The sequence below is a fragment of the Papio anubis genome, chromosome 10 (assembly GCF_008728515.1).
Source record: "Papio anubis isolate 15944 chromosome 10, Panubis1.0, whole genome shotgun sequence".
Lineage (NCBI taxonomy): Eukaryota > Metazoa > Chordata > Mammalia > Primates > Cercopithecidae > Papio > Papio anubis.
In genome coordinates this window covers 111,908,640-111,929,718 of record NC_044985.1, presented here as the reverse complement: position 1 = coordinate 111,929,718, position 21,079 = coordinate 111,908,640, and the positions used below count along the sequence as shown (strand labels likewise).

Sequence of the window (21,079 nt, the reverse complement as noted above, 5' to 3'; positions counted from 1 at the left end):
AATCATGGTGGAAGGTAAAAGGCACATCTTACATGGCAGCAGACAAGAGAGAATGAGAGCCAAATGAAAGGGGAAACCCCTTATAAAACCATCAGATCTCGTGAGACTTACTACCACGAGAACAGTTATAGGGGGAACTCCCTCCATGATTCAATTATCTTCCACTAGGTCCCTCCCAGAGACATGGGAATTATGGGAGCTACAATTCAAGATAAGATTTGGGTGGGGACACAGCCAAACCATATCAGGGGAGTTAAAGTGTTCTAAGATCCTTGTATTTACCAGGAGGAGGATAAAAATGTTAATTAGATTTAGAACATGATAAGATAAGTATACATGTTATATTTTTAGGATAACTACTAAAAGAAAAAAAAAAAGAAGGTATAACTTCCACACCAGGCCAAAAATTAATAAAACTTGACTAATGCAAATGAAGAAAGAATATAAAGAAGAGATGGGATTGTATGAAAGCAGATGTTAAATGGACCCAAATATATCAGCAGTTACATTAACAATAAATGAACTAAACACTGCAAAGAAAATGCAAACATTATCAACTGGATTTTTTTAAAAAACTAAACAAAGTAAGACATATTTAAAACATGAAATACTAATAAGTATGGCCATCCAATGGCTAACCAAAGAAAACATGCAGCTGGGCAAAAGAAACTTTAAAACAGAAAGACATTGCTAGAGATAAAGTATAATGGTAAAGACCTACATTGCCAGCAAGATATGTTATTTTAAGTTTCTATTCGCCTAATAAAATTGCCTCAAAAATAAAACAGCAAATCAAACAGAATTACAAGAAGAAATTATTCAAAAATTTATTAAGAACTTTGAATATCTGTATATCACAACCAGCTTAACTTAATACACCTATATGGAGTACTACAACCAAAGCCTTCAGAAAGTATGTAACATTTATAGAAACTGGACATGCATAGTGGAGAGTAAAGCAATTCTCAACAAATACCAAAGATTAGTGTCGTGTGAAATATGTTATCTGAGTACAATACAATTCAGCTAGAAATAAAGACAAATTGAAAATTTCTAAATGAATAAAATATTTAAAATACCCTTTCACTAGCATACAGAGCTACAAAACTGTAATGAAAAGTAGAAAGTAATTTGAATTTAAGGATACTAAAATTTCCACATTTCAAAACTCGTAGAATGAAGATAAAGCCATTTTAAGAGAAAACATATAGCCTTAAAAGTGTACTTTTTTAAAAAAAGAAAGGCTAAATATAATACTAAATATAACATGCATCTATCCTCTGAAATTTTAAAAACAACAACAAAATAACTCCAAAGAAAGTAAAGAAAGGACAAGATAATAAGACCTGAAATTAATACAAGAAAAAATAACCAACCTTGTAACAGAGTGAGATCCCATCGCTACAAAAAAAAATTTTTTTAACTACCTAAGCATGGTGGTGCTTACCTGTAGTGTCAGCTACTGGGAGGCTGAGGTATGAGGATTGCTTGAGCCAAGGAGATTGAGGCTGTGATAAGCCATAATGGCACCACTGCACTCCAGCCTGGGCGACAGAATGAGACCCTGTCTCCAAAAAAAGAAATGTAGACTATGGAGAATAAATGAATCAAAAATTACTTCTTTGAAAATGCAAATCAAATTGACAAATGCCTGGTATCCTTAATTTTAAAAGTGGGGTAGAAGCCCATAAAACAATGACAAAAATGAAAAAAAAAGTAAACATCATTATAGATATTACAGACAAAAGTATTATTAATAATATAACATTATTAAAATGTTATGTTGATATGTAAAAATAAGATTTAGATAAAACAGGCAATTTTGAGTACAAATATAACTTACTAAACTAACTCAAGAAGAAATGGAAACCACAAATAGTCTATAGACATTAATTTGATTCTGTGATCAAAAACCTTCCAACAGAAAATTTCTACTCCCAGATAGCTTTGCAGGAGAATTCTGCCAAATATTTGATAAATAGGTAATTCCAATAGTATACAAATTATCCTAGCAAGTAGAAAAAGAGAAATATCCTGAATTAACTTGACAGGGGAACAAAGGAAATATAGCAAGTCTCATTCATGATCAGAGGAATAGATGCGCAACCAAAATATCAGAAAGTCGGATTCCACGACATATGAAAAAGATAATATTGTTATAAAACTGAGTTTATCTCAGGAATTCAAGCCTGGTTTAACTTTAGAAAATCAACTATTATAGTCAATCAAATTAACAAATAAAATTAAAGCAGTAGAAAACCACAAATAGACAAGAACTTCCTTAACTTAAACAGTATCCACAGAAACCTATAGCAAACATAATATATGGTGGTGTAATTTTAAGGATTTTTGCATTACTCTGTTCAACATTTCCTGAAGGTCCTAGCCCATGCAGTAAAGCAAAAATGAGAAACAAACAGTAAAATATTTAGAAAGGAAGGAACCAAAACTCTGAGCATTTCCAGTTTATTTGATTGTATACACAGAAAATCAAAAATAATCTGCAGATAAATTATCCATTATTAGACTGAATAAATAAATTTAGGATGTTTGCTGAATATAAATCAGAAAATTTACATAAATAATATTTTTTCATATGAGTCACAAACAAAAAGGGAAAATGTTAAAAAAGGAAACCATTTATAATGCTATCAATAAATATGAAATTTCTAGGAGTAAACCTAAAACAAGCATGCAAGACCTTTCCAGAGAGAATTATAAATGGCTTAGACTGGAGATCCTCTTCTGTGACTGTACAGATGGTTGCTCCTTCATCCCTAATGGTCTCTTCCCCAATCCCTCCACACAAGGCAGGTATCCTGCCTTTATGTCTCTGATATTTTACTACCTTAGTTATTCTCTGGCATTCTCATTCACACAGTAAAATTATATTGAATTCTAAAGATGTACCAATGACTATCAGGCAATGAGATGCAAAGATAATTTTGCTGACTACATCTTATTCACTTCTTGCTTCTACATACATTGATATTATTGATTTTTTTCATAATTATAATGACTTTCTAGCTTTTGAGATTTGAAGTAATATCCTATTGATATGCATGATTTGCATTGCAAAAAAAGAACTAAAGCATGCCTTACAGGTAAGCATTGTGTAGAGACTTAGTTAAAGTAAACAAGTCATACAAAAAAGCTGAAATCAATATTCATAAACTATGTGGCCCTACAATTCTCTCTATTAGAATATTAAGCCTGAGAAACACAAAGTGTGTTTCTTACCCAGATATTCATAAAACAAATTGGAAAGCCCTGAAAGTTTTATCCAAATCATGTAAATTACCTTTTTAATGCATCAATTATATAAAGCTCAATCACAGACACAAATCCAGCATATTACCCAAGACAGATGTTATCTGGAAATATACCTGCAAACTTTCAACTCTTTCCTGAGTTTTAACAAAATTATTACATCCTCACCGTCTAGCTACTTGTGTTCTTTGTAAAACAGCCTGCTGAGATCTGCATCTTTCCTCTTAAATCACACTAAAACTTCTGTTTCTTTTTTTCCCCCTACCCTCTCCTCTCTTGCTTCCTCTCCAAATCTGCTGGTGTTTGTAACTCCCTTATTGTGGTTGTGGTCCTCTCCGTCAACCATGTGGGTAGTTGAACAAAACTCACCTACCTGCCTCTCTGCTGCCTTGCCCACCAGGAGACACTCCCAGGAATCCAGGTTGGTTGAGGGGTGTGGGGTCCAGGGGATTATAAAGCCAACTCATGATCAGGGCCTCCTCTTCCATTCCAGCATCCCATGAGCCCTCTGGGATCTCAGGTCTCAGGTTTTGACCCTGCCCTTGCAAGCCTCCTTGTTTAGGGTACTTCAGCCAGACAGCAAGCTATGCTACACACCTTACCTCTTCTTTACCATCAAATGTTACCCATTCTGTGCCCGATTCCCTATCCTGCTACCTTCTTCTAGCTTAGATGACTGTAAGGAATTAAGGATTTCAGCACAAGACTAGACAGGTGGCAGACAATTTTAGTTAGGCAGAGCATTCCTCATTCCTTGAATGTCAAAAGGAGGATGGTTTTCTACTTGCATGGAAACCCGGGACTGGCAGTGTGTTTGGGGATAACCCTCAATGACCCAAGTATCCCTCTTCTCCCAACAAGAGTAGCCATACAACCTGATGCAGTCAGCGAGGCAGCTTCTTGTGCAAAGCCTCACTCGTGTCTGCCTTGCTCTTCTCTGGGCTCCAGTATCAATGAAACCAGAGCACCCCAAAGAAAAACAGTTCTAAAGACAGTTAGCATGGGACCAAAGCCTGTTGTATTCTGTGAGGACAACAGGGCATCCAGGAAAGAGCACAGGCTGGAGTCAGTTTTGTCTAGGTTTGGATTCCAAATTAAGCCTCTTGATTAACTGTGCAACTGAGTAAATGCCAAGCTTGAGTCTCAGTCTCCTTAGAAATATAATAGGGGAATAGCACCTTCCCTGCTGTGGTGCTGTGAGGCTTTAAAGTGGCAAATATAAAAATCCTGTCACAATGACTAGGGCAAAATAGGTGCTCTAAAAAGTATGTTTATTACCATTGACTGAAGTTATCTCCCTTCGGTAACAACAATCTTGTAAAGTGAATCGTATGAGTCCCATTTAACAGATGAGGCACCTGAAGCTCAGGGAGATTAAGGAATTTTCCCAAGGTCAAACTCATAAAAGTGACAGTTGGGACCCAAGTGCCAGTATTCTGACTTCTGCATAGTATCTTCACCACACCTTATGGAATAAGAAATTTTCAAACTTTGACATATTTATATCAACTGCCAGTCTCCTCAGGTGGCATATATATTTAATGTGTAGATACTGTTAGACATTGCCTCATTAATTCTACTGGTTTTAAATATTGCAATTATAAACCACATGCATCTTGTGTTGATTTTTAAAAAACAGAAAATACGAGATTTCCACTCATGGTTTATATGTATGATTTCTACTTACCTGATAGATTTACTAACACTGGTATCTCAGGACTATAGACTCTCACAGACAAAAGCACAGAGTTATAATTAAAAGATCATCTTTATTAACTTACTTAAAGATAAATCACATGATTTTTTAAGGGGTACCATTATTGACCCTACCACATTTATGGAGCACTGAATAATTGTCAGGCATTGCACTAAGTATATTGTGGAGTTCAATAGTGAATCAGATATTCTTTTCATCTCAAGAACTAAATAACAAATTTAGAAATAAAATATGTCAATTTCAACTCCACTTAAATTGGAAAATCCCCCTTCCTTCAATCTAAAATGCAAATGTGCCTTAAGATGGAGATTGGTACATATTAACATTGAGGGGTGAAGAGATATTTACTGAATTTTATTTTTATAGATATTGTCTCCAAGAGGAAGCAAAAATCCAATTCTTTGTCAGATGTATAAGTAGCTTGCTGGCACTATTCACAATAGCAAAGACATGGAATCAACCTAAATGCCCATCAAAGATTGGTTAAAGAAAATGTGGTACATATACACCATTGAATATTATGCAGTCATTAACAAAGAACAAGGTCGTGTCTTTTGCGGGAACATGGGTGGAACTGGAGGCTATTATCCTTAGCAAACTAATACAGGAACAGAAAATGAAATACTGCATGTTCTCACTTATCAAAGATGAGAACACATAGACACAAAGACGGAAACAACAGCCAATGGTGTTAATTTGAGGGTGGAGGAGGAAGAGGAGCAGAAAAAATAACTATTGGGTACTGGGCTTAATTCCTGGGTGATGAAATAATCTGTACACAAACTCCCACGACACAAGTTTACCTATGTAACAACCTTCACATGTACCCCCAAACCTAAAATAAAAGTTAAAATAATATTCATAAGTAGCTTGCTAGAGGATTTTTAGGACAGTGAAAATACTCTCACTCTGTTTAATGCTATAGTGACAGATATATGTGTCACTTTTCCAAATCTATAGACTATACAAGGCCAAAAGTGAGCACTAATGTGAACCGTGGGCATTGGGTGATTACAATGTGTCAATAGGGATTCATCCATTGTAACAAATGTACCACTATGGTTGTGGATATTGACAATGGGGAAGGTTGTGTGTGCAGGAGCAGAGGGTACATGGGAACTCTCTCTGGACCTTCCTGTTAAATTTGCTGTGAACCTAAAACTGCTCTAAACATAGTTGTGGAAAAAAAAAAAAAGAAAACCAAACAATTTCACTAATGCAAAAGGCAAAAACAAAAGCAAAAAAATCTGAGGGAAGAAAACCTAAGATGAAAAATATGTCTGGGATGTTTGTTATCCATGTAACAAACATGTATTTGAATATTCTCCAGGATCATGTAATTGAATATTCTCCAGGCCAATGATTGTAATGAAAAGGAGTAGGCTCACAAGCCACACTTTAGAGGGGTCCCAAGTTCCACAGTTACTGCCCAGTGTAGCCCCATTTACCACATTTTCCAGAGAAGACAGAAACTCAGTCTTTTGTAGGTACATTCTTTCGGTTTTCAATTGTTGGCAGCTAATTTAAAATATTTAATACTGTGCAGGCCAACGTGGCTCCCCCTTCTCAGTTCTGTTTATACTCTCATTGCTAAATGTTTTTGATATAAAACTACCTCTATTTTAAGTTTACTGTATTTTTATTTATAATTTTTTAATATCTAACAAGCTGTACTTTTTAAAGTCCTAAAAGGAAAATGCATTCATGATGGGAATTAAGTTACCTAAATTAAGTGGAAATAATCTACAATTGTACTAATAGAAACTCAAGGTACATTCTGAAGAGCCATTCGTTGAATCCTAATATGCCTGCCAAAATGAGAGCCAAAATCGTCTGGGTAAGTTTATCCTCTCAGCCCTTTCTTAAGGAATATTCTTTAATCCCATTTCAATGTACTGAGTGTTCGGTTCTTCTTTAAAAATTTTTCTACAGGGTTTGGATATTTTTTAAATACTCCCAATAATATATACTAAATGTATAGAAAATATAGAAAGAGATAATAAATCCAATAAAGGGTTCAATAAACCCTGAAGTCCACTAAGATAGTTAAAGAAAAATGAAGCCAGTAGCATTGGCCATTCTTACACTTCAGGAGATTAGAAGATACTGCTTTTAAGAGCATTCGTTTTTGTGGTGTGATGATGTTGTTGTTTTAAACTGTGTCAGAAACTCTATCCAGCCGACTCCAAGAGGTTTTTCTCTTGGTTTAAGTCTCATTATCCAGAATCAGTGAAGTGCTCCTTAGGATTGTCCAAGTTTGATTTCATTTCACCACCTATCTGCATATACAACTAGAAATCATTTGACAGCCTCATCCCCCAGAGACATGGGGGAAGCAAGATATAGACTCATAAACAATTATCTGTGATAAAGGATCCTTCTCAGGCAGGACTAAAGCTTTTGCCATGGGAAGTTATCTTTGGCTTTAAGGCAGTGTGTGCTGGCTTTACTGGTTCTTTTTCCAATTACATCAGTCCCCTTTACTGTGGCAGCTAAATTATCTGTTATCTTTGGTGGGGCCCATGACAAGTCATCGTCAAAGCCGTAACCTATGTATTAAGATTGAAAATTTCATTTGATTTGAAAGGAAAACATTATTTAATAATCAGAAAATTTCCTCGGAACTCTTAAGTGTAATAGAATTTCACATTTCCTGTTTCTTCATTTCACATGCCTATTTGTTTATAGGCACTAGATTTTGAAATATCTTTATATCACCCATTTTAAAATAAAGAAGCTTTCCCAGTCACAAAATAATATATATTAAAAATATAAAAAATATAGAAAGGGACAAAAAAAAAATCACAGATAGCTACATTATCCAAAGATAGCTGCCATTAATATTTTCATATTTCTATGTATATGAAACTACGTATGTATTTGTTTCAATGAACTCATTGATTCAACAAACAATCCCTGAGCATCTACGATATGCCAGGCATTATTCTTGGACTGGAACTACAACGTGGAAAACCAAAAAAGATAAATTTATTCATGAAATTTATAATCTGTAGGGCACAGGGGTGGGAGCAGACAAAGAGAGACACATAAAATAAATAATAAACACAGTAAACCAATACATTCTATAGAACATTGGAACATCATACTGATACTGAGAAAAATAGATCAGGGTAGGAGAGACCGGGCAAACAGAGACAAAGAGGACTGCGTGGCAATTCTAGTTCAGGAAGTCAGAGGAAGTCTCACTGAGAAGGTGACAGTTGAGGAAGACCTGAAAGAAATAATGAAGTGAGATGTGCAGATCTGAAGGCACAGAGCATTTCCAGCCGAGGCAACTGTTAGGGAAGGCCCTAAGACAGCAGCTGTGCCTGGCCTGTTTTAGGAACAGCGAAAAGGCCAGAGTGGCCAGAGTGATTTGATAGAGGGAGAAGGCAAAAAGACAAAGTCACAGAGGTAACAGAGGGTTCATGCATGCGGGACTTGGTAGTCCATGGCAAGGACTTACAATTTTACTTGAAGTGAAATGCAGACTTCTGCAAGTTCTTAAGAACAGAAATGACCTAATTGGCCGGGCATGGTGGCTCACGCCTGTAATCCCAGCACTTTGCGAGGCTGAGTTGGGCAGATCACCTGAGGTCAGGAGTTCGAGATTAGCCTGGCCAACATGGTGAAATCCCTGTCTCCACAAAAAAAAAAAAAAAAAAAATTAGCCAGGCGTGGTGGTGGGCACCTGTAATCCCAGCTACTCGGGAGGCTGACACAGGAGAATTGCTTGAACCTGGGAGGTAGAGGTTGCAGTGAACCGAGATCGTGCCACTGCACTCCAGCCTGGGTGACAGAGTGACACTCCATCTCAAAAATAAAAATAATAAAAAAATTAAAAATTAAAAAAAAGTTTTTGAAAAAAAATAGAAATGACCTGAATGGACTTATATTTTTATCATCATTATTATCATTTTAGAGACTGGGTCCAGTCCTGTTGCCCAGGTTGGGGTGCAGTAGTACAATCATGGCTCACTGCAGCCTCAAACTACTGGGCTCATGTAATCCTCACGCCTCTGCCTCAGAGTAGCTGGGACCACGCCATGAGGCCCAGCTTTTGTGTGTATGTGTTTGTGTGTGTGTATATATATGTGTGTGTGTGTGTGTGTGTATGTGTGTGTGTACATATTTAATATGTACATATATTTAATATGTATATATTTTTATTCATGGAGGCAGGGCCTCATTATGTTGCCCAGGCTGGTCTTGAACTCCTGGCCTCAAGCTATCCTCCTGCCTTGGCCTCCCAAAGCACTGAGATTATAGGCATGAACCACGGCACCTGGCCCAGTCTTTTATTTTAAAATAATACACCCATGTCAATAGCTACACAGTGTAATATTTTGCACTCAACTGTGTTCATTTAACATGGGAACATTTTCCCATGACATTTTTTAGGGCAAAGAGGCATCATCTTCATGTCTGCATACTAACCTTATCAATGTACTTATTGGGGAATGTATTTCTAATTTTTAGGTTTTTTTCTATTTAGAATAATGAATTGAATATCTCAGTGTGTAAGTCTTTCGTTTGGTGTCTATCATCTAAAATAGATTCCTCATGGAAAGCATTGCTGACGAACAGGCATGCATGGATAAGAGTTGTGGAAAGTATGGACAGGTTGTTTTAAAAAATGTCATATGAATGTGCACTCCCAGAAGCAAAATGCAAAGCAACACTCTTTTTTTAACTTTTATTTTAGATTAGGGGGCACCTAACCTAAAATTAAGTTAGGTTTGTTATGTAGATAAACTCAGAGGCTTGTTGTACAGATTATTTCATCACTCAGATATTAAGCGCAGTACTCAGTGGCTATCTTTCCTTGTCCTCTCCCTCCTCCCACCCTCCACCCTCCAAAATGCCCCAGTGTGTGTTGTCCTCATCTAGGTGTCCATATGTTCTTGTCATTTAGCTCCCACTTACAAGTGCTAAGATGCAGTATTTGGTTTTCTGTTCCTGCGTTAGTTTGCTAAGGTTAATAGCCTCCAGCTCCATCCATGTTCCCACAAAAAACATGATCTTATTCTTTTTTATGGCTGCGTAATATTCCAGTAACGTTGTTTTGATTAACAGAATACTATATGTTTTCTTAATTTCAGAGAGCAACAAAATTCATTCCTTCACTTATTTATCAACAAAGATTTCTTAAAATGTACGCTCTGCAAAGCAGTCCCTGCACATCAGAATGGTGTACACGCATGCTCTCCACATGCAACTACGTTTCTTCTCGCTCCTCTTTTACTCCCCTTCACTTCATTATACTATTTTTGTTTTTTGTTTTTTGTTTTGTTTTGTTTTGTTTGAGACAGAGTATTGCTCTGTTGCCAGGCTGGAGTGCAGTGCGGCGATCTCGGCTCACTGCAAACTCTGCCTCCGGGGTTCATGCCATTCTCCTGCTTCAGCCTCCCGAGTAGCTGGGACTACAGGCACCCACCACCACGCCTGGCTATTTTTTTTTTTTTTTTTTTTTGTATATTTTAGTAGAGACGGGGTTTCACTGTATTAGCCAGGATGGTTTCAATCTCCTGACCTCATGATCCGCCCGCCTCTGCCTCCCAAAGTGCTGGGATTACAGGCGTGAGCCACTGCGCCCAGCCCATCATACCATTTTCATATGACTACCTTTAAATGTAAATGATCGACGTGAACGTCTCAAGCCAGAGTCCCGTTCCATGTCCAACCTTCAGTAACATTTCCTTAATTCAGTTCCATTTGGCGGTGTTTGTGATAAGGGAAGCAGAGCCTCCACGGAGCTGTAACTCCTGGAATCCGTAGAAGGAAGAATTTGCCAATCAAATTAAGAAGGCAAACAGCAAAAGAAAAAAATACATGAAATACAAATAGTTATTATGTATTTTTAATGTAATCATTAATTTTTTGCCAATAAAACTAACATGTTAGCAATACAACTACTTTTCTCTAGAAACACTTTCAATTCATGTTTTTCACTAATATCAGATTCGTCTTCTGTAAGCTTTAGAGCTTTGCTTTAATGATCTCAATATTTTCCCATGATAATTGATATACAACTTCGCATGAACAGGTTGCATATTTGTATAGTGTTAGAATAATTGATTAAATGCTGTGTTGTCTTGGATTTTTAAAAAAAAGCCTTTGTTATTCTTCATTTTATAATATAACGATAATAGTTAAGAGTCAGCAGAAGAATAGAAATTTCTCATTGTATATATTTTGGAATCCTAGTTCTAAGAAAAGTGTCACTATAATAAATATGCAATCCATTCAAAAATGTGCATATATTAATGTTGAATACCAAAATGTGCTGAAAACCTATCAAGGAGACTCTTAAGAGTAAATAGATTTACAGGGCTTAATGTGGTATTATTTCTCAGTTTCGTATTAAGTGCTTACCTGTGCTAGGTGCTACGTGACTCCTTTACAGGAAATAACACCATAAACCACCATAACAGTCTCATGACAAAGCTTCTGTTATCATCTGCATTTTACAGGTGAGAAAACTAAGGTTTAGAGCGGGTTGAGTGACAGAGCCAACTCCATCTCTCAAGTAACTAGTAGAAATAGAACTTGCCCTTAGATTCTTGAATGCCAATACACTAGGAACTGGCTTTATTTAGACTCATTTAGATGACATGGTCACAGAAGCAAAGAATTAAAAGGAGTGTTAGAGATCACAGTGGAAAATAACATGGTGTTGACAGCAGCAACTGAAATCTTAGATCTGTTATTTGGCAGCAATATAATCTTGTCGTATTAGGCTGTTCTTTTGCTATAAAGAAATACCTGAGACTGGGAAATTTATCAGAAGAGAGGTTTAATTGGCTCATGGTTCTGCAGGCTGTACAAGAAGCATTACACTGGCATCTGCTTCTGGGAAGGCCTCTGGAAGCTTACGATCATGATGGGAGACAAAGAGGGAGTGGGCATGTCACATGGCAAAAGCAGAAGAGAGCGAGAGGGAGGTGCCACCCACTTTTAAACAGCCAGGTCTCAGGAGAAGTCACTCACTATTGCAAGGACGGCACCAAGGAAATGGTGCTAAGCCATTCATGAGAAATCCACCCCCATGATCCAATCACTTCCCACCATGCCTCACTTCCAATACTGGGGATTATAATTCAACATGAGATTTGGGAGGGGACACACATCAAAACTATATCACTTGGATTACATGTTAACCTCATCAATCCTCCGTTTCTCCTCTATAAAATGGATATAATAAAATTAGTATGTAAAGCACACTCTAGAGTGCTCAGTACCTGCTATGCATTAAATGAGAGTAAATTCTGTTAGAAGTAGTATAAAGAAGATTATATATCAGAGTGAGGCACTTGCCCAAGTGGTTTGATGGAAGAACACAGGAATATGAAGCAAGTATGGTAACATACATTCTGAATGTACCTGAACTACAGTCTAGATTTAGCAGAATGCAGTGATACACATAGTGTGCTTTGACTATCTGAAAAATAGATACCTTTTTTTTTTTTTTTAAGAAATAAATAACCCTAGGCTGGGTGCAGTGGCTCATGCCTATAATCCCAACACTTTGAGAGGCCGAGGCGGGCGCATCACCTGAGGTCAGGGGATTGAGACTAGCCTGGCCAACATGGTGAAAACCCATGTTTCAATACAAAATCCGAAAATTAGCCGGCCATGGTGGTGGGTGCCTATGATTTCAGCTACTTGGTAGGCTGAGTCAGGAGAATCGCTTGAACCCAGGAGGTGGAGGTTGTAGTGAGCTGAGGTCACGCCACTGCACTCCAGCCTAGGCAAAAGAGTGAGACTCTGTCTCAAAAGAAAGAAAGAAGGGAAGGGAAGGGAAGGGAAGGGAAGGGGAGGGGAGGGGAGGGGACGAGAGGGGAGGGGAGGGCAGGGAAGGGAAGGGGGGAGGAAGGAAGGAAGGAAAGAAGGAAGGAAAGAAGGAAGGAAATAAAGAACTCTAGGGATAAATATTTCTATAGTAACCATCTAGTGGTATTCATGTATAAATATGCACATATTCATGCAAAATTAACTTAGCAGCAGGAATGTGTACTTTCTATCTTACATTAAAATAATGTTTTTATACACATTATTTGTAGGACACACATTTTGAAAAAATTCCCCCATAGCCTTCATTAAAAAATGAAAGAGAAAAGAGAAAAAGGCTAAGTCATCATGCTCACTTGATTGATCCTTTTTCAGAATGAGGGATTATAGTTGGGGTCTTGGGAATGCCTGAGATTGCGGAACAGCTTTTAAAGATATAAAACTAGTAAATCTGTACAGTAGTGATCAAACCATAGGAAATAACTTGTTATTGTCTCCTTAATGAGAGATAATATATCAATTTACAAAGCACAGATTGTTCAGTAGGTGTTATTTGTATTGTTATATGATCTCCAATAACATTCTGTTTGGAAGTACAGCTGTTTTCTTCCATTAGGAAGTTTACCATTTGATTGCCTTTTCTGCTATAATCCAGATATTTTATATAGTAGCTGTTTAAGAAGAGATTTCACATTTTACTGCATATATCTGATAGACAGCGTTGCCTAAATTTAAAAAGTATTAATTGAACAATATTCAACATAATGTTTTAGAGAAAACATTATACTGGCTATTGTTGAGAAAAGATTTCAGAACTGAAAATAGGGAATTTATCTGCTGTTGGTTTTTACAAATTACATTGCAAATGAAATAACAATACTAAATACTGTCTTTGTTTTTCATCTTCTTTTAATAATCAAGACTGAACTAGAGGATAGTTAAATTTGAAGCCATTCTTTCTTCTAAGAATGGGACACTTGTTTTATGATTAGTCATGAATGACCTGTTTATATTTTGTTTATTGCCACTTACCAATACCTCAAAAAGTGAAACCCACGCTCAGGTCTGCAACAACATTTTCACCAATCTGAAGACAAAAACTGTAATAAAATTTTCTCACCCATCTTTTCTTGAAAAGAAATCCTGGATAATCATTCCTGGATAATATATCACAGTTTCTTGCTACACTGTTACAAAGCCCTTTATTTGAAGAATCATGGTTAAAACAGAAATATAAAGGGTTTTCTTGAAATTTATTTGGGAAAATAAAAGGCTGGGCCCTTTATAACATCATTACTGCCTTGGTTATTTTTATTTTACTGGTCTAGGAGATTAAGAAGTCTGGGATTTGTTTTCCAGCTATGGAGCCACCTTTAAGTATTGAAACAGGACATACAATGATAGCTTCTAAATATTTTCAAGGTTTGATAATGGTTTCCTATGACACATTTTCTAAAATCCTACAGAATAAATGATGATTTTGTAGGTCTTTCAGCTACCAAAGAGTTGGTGACATATTTAATTTGAATGAATGACATGATATGTCCCACCTAGGAAAGAAAGGAAAAAACATAAACTTCTTATCTAGGAGATGAAACCAGAAACATGTGCACAGCAGTAAATGAAAAATTTTGCACTGGATGCATATTTAAATTGGTAAAACAGATTTTATGCAAGCTATTGGAGTAGGAGAGAGAGCTGTCAGTGCAGAACCGAGGTTAACTCCTAACACAGCAGGGATTAGTGGGTATTTACACCCCACAGGCAGAGTGAAGGGGTGAGTAGACAGAAAATTACTAAGAGGGGATGTCAACAGTAGGGGATTCTGGCCAGGAGCTGTGGCTCACGCTTGTAATCCCAGCACTTTGGGAGGCCGAGGTGGTTGGATCACAAGGTCAGGAGTTCGAGACCAGCCTGACCAACATGGAGAAACCCTGTCTCTACTAAAAATACAAAAAAAAAAAAATTAGCCGGACATAGTGGTGTGTGCCTGTAGGACAGGAGAATCACTTGAACCTAAGAGGCGGAGATTGCAGTGAGCAGAGATCACGCCACTGAACTCCAGCCTGGGCGACAGAGTGAGACTCTGTCTCCAAAAAAAAAAAAAAAAAAAAACCACACAGTGGGGGATTTTTGCTAAACTGTCCTAACAGGCTGCTTAGTAGACAGGCCAAGGACTTTGTTCTCAAAAGTGAGCAGATGAGGACGTTGATCAGATATTTGGATGTGAGAATTCTTTCTAAACATCCAAGTCTAAGTCATAGCAGGATTCTTCTCTACAACTGACTCAGAGGCCAAGATCCAGGCCTAGCTGAAAAGATGTCTCAAAGCAGCTTGAGTAAAGTTTGGTTAAGAGAAGAGTCTTTGTCAAGATTGGATAGAAGAGGAATATAGAAGACACTAACCCCTCACGTGATGTTTTAAACAAGTCAGTTTTTGAAAAATTGACCTAAACCTCTGGGCTTCATGTAACAGGTAAATTACTTTGGATGAGGGTAAAATAAGAACATTCACTTGAGAGAATTTTCATTTTGAACTGTTTAAAATCTGTTTGAATATTTTAAAATCCTCTCAATTTTTGGTTGTCATATGTTATTAAATTGATTTTAATGACAACAACTCAATTCCTTGCTCAAGATCTCTTCTGGTAGCTCTGAGTTTTACTTTTTTTCTGGTGTTGGGATTAAAGGATTTCATATAAAGCTCAAGAGTAGATATTCCTAATAGGGTTGAGACAATCAAATGAATTATAATTACTACATTTTACCAAGAGGATTCTTTAAGGGGGGAGAAGACGAGAGCCAATCTTATCTTTCAGAAATCTGTTAAAATGGTTTAACTTTACCCTGTGTTTACTTGACATTTTAGCAAGCATAACAGGAGAATCTCTTTTCATTAGAACTATCCTGGGAAATTCTTTAAATTATCTTCTCAGATGTGGCTTATCTCACCATCTGTCAGTACTGCAGAAAATTTAGCATTAAATTCAAACGCTTGTTTGTGCCTAATCTTTTGAGGTTGATCAGGATGCCCAGAAAGATAAGAACAAACAACCTCAGTAAGAGCTTGTTAGGCATCTCCCACTGACTGGCACTGTCCTGTGTCCTAAGTGATCCCCTGCCCTTTTAGAACATACAGCCTAAAGTGGAAAGAGACAAATATTACAAAATTATATGCCTTTTGGACAAGTGCTAAAGCAAGATACGGCTCAGAGTGCTGTTGGAATACACAAGAGGAGTGTCTCTCTCACATCCTGAGTTGGAGTGGGGTGGGAATATGTGGGTGGGAACGAGGCAGGAGTGTAAGTGTGTTTGTGTGTGCGTGGGGCACTGGCGGTACGTGGGAGAGGAGAAGTGGCCTCCTTGGCAAGGGGAAGGGAGAAGGGAGGTGCCAGAGGTAATTTATAAGCCAAAACCCAAAGGATAGAGTAGGATTTACCAAGAAGGGAAGGTGAGGACTAGGCAGAATATTCCTAACCAAAGTAATATCATGAGGATATTACACCCGGGCCTCTTTATCTGTGTTTGCCCAATCTCTTTTACTCTGATCTATTTTTCTCAGTATCACAATGATGTCCCACAAGCAAATGGAATGTGAATTCAATTTAATATGTTATATAAGCATTTCTCAGACTCTAATGGATGTATAAATTACCTGAGTTTAATGTCAATATGCAGATTCTGATTCAGTAGCTCTGAGTTTCTGGGTGTCCAACAAGCTCCCAAGTGACACCAAAACTGCTGGTCCATGGACCAAACTGCAACGCAATGTATGGACAACTCAGTTTCCAGTAACTGGATACGACTCTCTCTAGGGAAATAACTGGATATTCCCTAGGCTGTTTTCACTATTGATGTGACCTACTTATTCATATTGCATGAGTCACTGCAGTGGTAGCAATACAGTGGCAACATAGCATCTCATTTATTAATATATGAGATTGTTCTATAAAGAAAGCTGCTCTATAGAAATCTGGTTTAACATCGCTAGTTCAAATTCAGCTTCATACCTTCTTTCCCATCTTTATCTACATCCTCATTGAAACACACTTAACAGTTTCAGCATGAAACCAGTTTGAAAGGTCACGCTTAATAAATATTGTCAACACTTGTCAAAATCAAAGGAAAATGTCCCAGGGAAGAATTTGCCGCCTTACCCATTAGGAGCAAGTTATAAAGCTGTCCTGTCTCTTGACAGCAATTCGTTTAATGTCGATTTCAGCTCATTTTAATACAGGCATGAGTTTCATATCGCTGCCATCTCCGCCTCGTCCTGTAACAGCAAACGTTCTCCTTCTCTAAAGAGCAAGGACAGCATCATTGTAAATACTCTAAAAATTCTCTCTCCATCCAAAAGGTATGGGAACAGACTGGGCCATGTTGTAAAGTCACCTACTGGAAATGCACACCCACATCAGGTGCTTTAAAACATAAGCCTGCCTACCTACATTTTCTTTGATATTAGGCATCATTAAACTGATATACAATGTGTTTCAGAAGATGCATTTGCTTTAAATGTGGGTACAGTGGAGTTGCATTACACTTGTCATCTAGTAATGCATTAATTTTTGCCCCACCATGTGACTCAACTTCCTCATTTAATACTCACAACAATGAACAAATATATATGTGCATATATATAGTTAAATTTATTTGTTAATGCTATACGGGCTTAGCATTAGAACAAATGGCATCAGCCTTGCAGGCAAGCAAAAAAACTTTCTAATTCCCTTCCATACCTTCGTTTTCAACTAGGATTTTACAGTCATCTTAGAGGCAGAAAAACTTTCATACCAAGATATCTGTGGGTAGACTTGTCATTACTTCCTCCTATTAGATGAGCTCAGCAGTTCTTAAACTTTTGAGTGCATAAAAAGTACTGTAGCAGGTTGTCTATCTAAGGCTATAAATAAAAGTGCTTTATGGGCAAATATGTAATTTTCAAGGCTGACCTTTTAGTTTTCTCTATTTTTACATTACCCCAAATTTGGACCTAACCATCTCTGCGCAAGTTAGATGTGATTTCCTTCCAGAGTGACCAGAGGTTGTTGAAGTGCTTTTTTGCTTTTTGTTTGTTTGTTTGTTTTGTTTTGTTTTGTTTTTTGTTTTTGAGACGGAGTTTTGCTCTTGTTGCCCAGGCTGGAGAGCAATGGCGCGATCTCGGCCCACCACAACCTCTGCCTCCCAGATTGAAGCGATTCTCCTGCCTCAGCCTCCTGAGTAGCTGGGTTACAGGCATACACCACCACGCCCAGCTAATTTTGCATTTTTAGTAGAGACGGGTTTCTCCATGTTGGTCAGGCTGGTCTTGAATTCCCGATCTCAGGTGATCTGCCCGCCTCGGCCTCCCAAAGTGCTGGAATTACAGGTGTGAGCCACTGCGCCCGGACTCAAAGTGATATTTCTACAATGTTTCATATCTGAAAGGAGCAGCCTGAGGTCTGTGTCAGCCTTACTTCTCCCTTTGCCCATTTCCTACTTCTGCCGTCTCTAGCCTCTAAAAATCATAGCAGATGTCTTAGCACTGGGAGTAAGTCCAGGGATGGCCTGCATGGAATGGATCTACTAGCCCATCAAAGCTGCCTGGAGGACACAGTAGCAACAGGACACAGAGCTGTGGGACCCTATATCCTGTCTCCCTGAACTGCACACAGGGCCTTGGCTGGCTCCTAGAAGGAGTCATATAACTTGACTTAGAAGTCAAGTTTTTATAGATCAAAATTAGCTTGGTGCATGGCCTTCTCTTCCACATGTAAACTATTTGGAACCTAACAGTAATAGCCGTTTGGCCTTTTGGTAAAAGCCAAACTGTCCTGTGGACAAGAAAGCATTCAGAGAGATGTCCCTTGGGTTTGAAGTAAATGGCAGCCTAAAAAGTTATAGGCCCACATTGTAGGAAACATGTAAAGACAGGGGCTGAAAACTCGGTCATCTCTGATATTTTGCCAGGTGACTTCCAGAGCTGTGAGGGAACCACAGACTTTAGTCCAAACATGTCATTTATAAATGATGAGACTAAGACTCAGAAAGGCTACGTGGCAGAATAGATCAGGATTGGCAGCCAGGAAATGCAGCTAATTTCTTTTTCTTGTTTTCTTCCTCTCTTTCTTTCCTTCTTTCTTTCTTTCCTTCCTTCCTTCCTCCCTTTCTCACTTCCTTCCTCCCTCCCTCCTTCCTTCCCTTCCTTCCTTCCTTTCTTCCTTTTTTTTCTCTCTCCCTCCCTCCTTCCATCTTTCTCCCTCCCTCCTTCCTTCCTTTCTCTTCCTTCCTCTTCTCCCTCTCTCCCTCTCTCTCTTTCTTTCTCTCTGTTTCTTCCTTCCTTCCTTTTTTCTTCTTTCTCTCTTTCTCTTTTTCTTTCCTTCCTTCCTCCCTTCCTTCTTTCTTTCCTTCCTTTCTTTATCTTTCCTCAGCTAAGCAAAGGTAATATGGATGTTATCCTTTCACGTACATTAGGTTCACTCTAGCCCTCAAGTGACAATTGCTCAAAAAGTAATATATTAAAAATTCTAAGAAAACAGATTTTATTTTAATTACTCTGTGCAGATTTTGCCTGAATCTATGATTTGTTACACAGCACAGTCAGTAGTCATTTTTTAAATGTCATTCCATAATAATGGAAATGCCAAAAGACTACACTAATGCCCTGTTTGACTTATGGCTAATTGAAAATTGATTAATTTAGTGCTTGAAACATGAGAGTTATAGGTTAGTTAGAAATAAATTGTTTGTTTAACTGATCTTTTATTTGGCACTTGTTTTAAGAGAAAACATCTACCTTTTGCACTGAAAATTTTATATAGAACTATCAGATCGTATTCCAAAAGTATATGTTAATGAATTGTGCATTGTTCTGTGTGGACAACAACAACAAAAATTAAACATATAGACTTAAGCTATCAGTACATTTTAAAAGTCCAAATTATTATATTTTCAGAAGAAAAATATTTAGAAATACATATAACATTTAGAGAGTTTTTATATTTAAATGAGGTTCAATTTTGAGTTTCTAGTCATATTATTTTAAAAATTTGATAATTTTCATTTTTATCACATCTTGAAAACATAGAAGCAATTTTTTATTTTTTTATTTTTTATTTATTTATTTTGTTTGTTTTTTGTTTTTTGTTTTTTGAGACAGAGTCTCACTCTCTTGCCCAGGCTGGAGTACAATGGCACCATCTTGGCTCACTACAACCTCCACCTCTTGGGTTCAAGCTCTTCTCCTGCCTCAGCCTCCCAAGTAGCTGGGACTACAGGTGTGCACCACCAAGCCCGGCTAATTTTTTGTATTTTAAGAGAGATGGGGTTTCACTGTGTCGCCCAGGCTGGTCTCAAACTCCTGAGCTCAGTCAATCCACCCACCTCAGCCTCCCAAAGTTCCGGGATTACAGGTGTGAGCCACCACACCCAGCATTGTTTTGAGACAGGGTCTCACTCTGTCACTCAGGCTGGAGTGCAGTAGCATGATCTCAGCTCACAGAGACCTCCGCCACCCAGGTTCAAATGATTCTCATACCTCAGCCTCCTGAGTAGCTGGGATTACAGGCACATGCCACCACACCTGGCTAATTTTTTTGTATTTTTAGTAGCAACAGGGTTTCACTGTATTGGCCAGGCAGGTCTCAAACTCCTGATCTCAAATGATCCGCCTGCCTCAGCTTCCCAAAGTGCTGGGTTTACAGGCGTGAGCCACTGTGCTCGGTCAATTTTAAATATTTTAAAAATATTAATACAACTCTGTGTGTAGTCAAGCCCATCAAGATTTGACAGAGCTGGCAAGGGGGCAGGGGGTGTAAGTCTATACTTTTGGAGATAGAGAATTTGAGGAGCTCTCTCCAGCCACAGAGATGATAAAGAGATGACTTGCATTTTCTAAAGTTCACACTTTTTTTTTAATGGCATTATACTGAGTCCAAATTAAAATTATATTTTACCTCCACTTTAAAAAATAAAATGAGTATTTGTTATGTGTTGGTGTTTTCAGAGCTGGATTAATGTGACAATTGAGAAAAATGTATTTGGGTTTTATAACTGCTTGCTTAAAAAAAGATGCTAACAAGGCTAGTAGTCAGACAGATGCAATTATGTCCCTCAAAGCACTGTGGAAGGCATTGGGTTGCAGTTTTATGGTCACAATAGGATCATCTATAGTGGTTCCACCAATTATAAAAGTGTATGCAACAAAGAAATATCCATTTCAGCAATGGGATTTGCAGTGTTTAATGCAATCTGCAAGGATGATTTTTGATACACCACGTTGTGATTTATTCTTTATTTCTAAATATAGAGATGACTCACTGGA

General features: G+C 37.7%; 1 protein-coding gene across 8 annotated transcripts in view; it reads left to right on the top strand.

Moving 5' to 3' along the window:
• The window catches only part of SPHKAP (SPHK1 interactor, AKAP domain containing), a 194,964-nt gene that overhangs the window by 28,914 nt on the left and 144,971 nt on the right, over positions 1-21,079 (top strand). For 4 of the 8 annotated variants that reach the window (XM_009183245.4, XM_009183248.4, XM_009183246.4 and 1 more), the window contains exon 2: positions 3,625-3,691. The exons of 3 other annotated variants lie outside the window; for them this stretch is intronic. In XM_009183245.4, coding sequence (XP_009181509.2) covers positions 3,625-3,691 — 67 coding nt within the window. Of the gene's footprint in view, positions 1-3,624; positions 3,692-18,129; positions 18,217-21,079 lie in introns of those variants that run through there. One more of the 8 variants, XM_009183249.4, reaches the window with a different exon arrangement.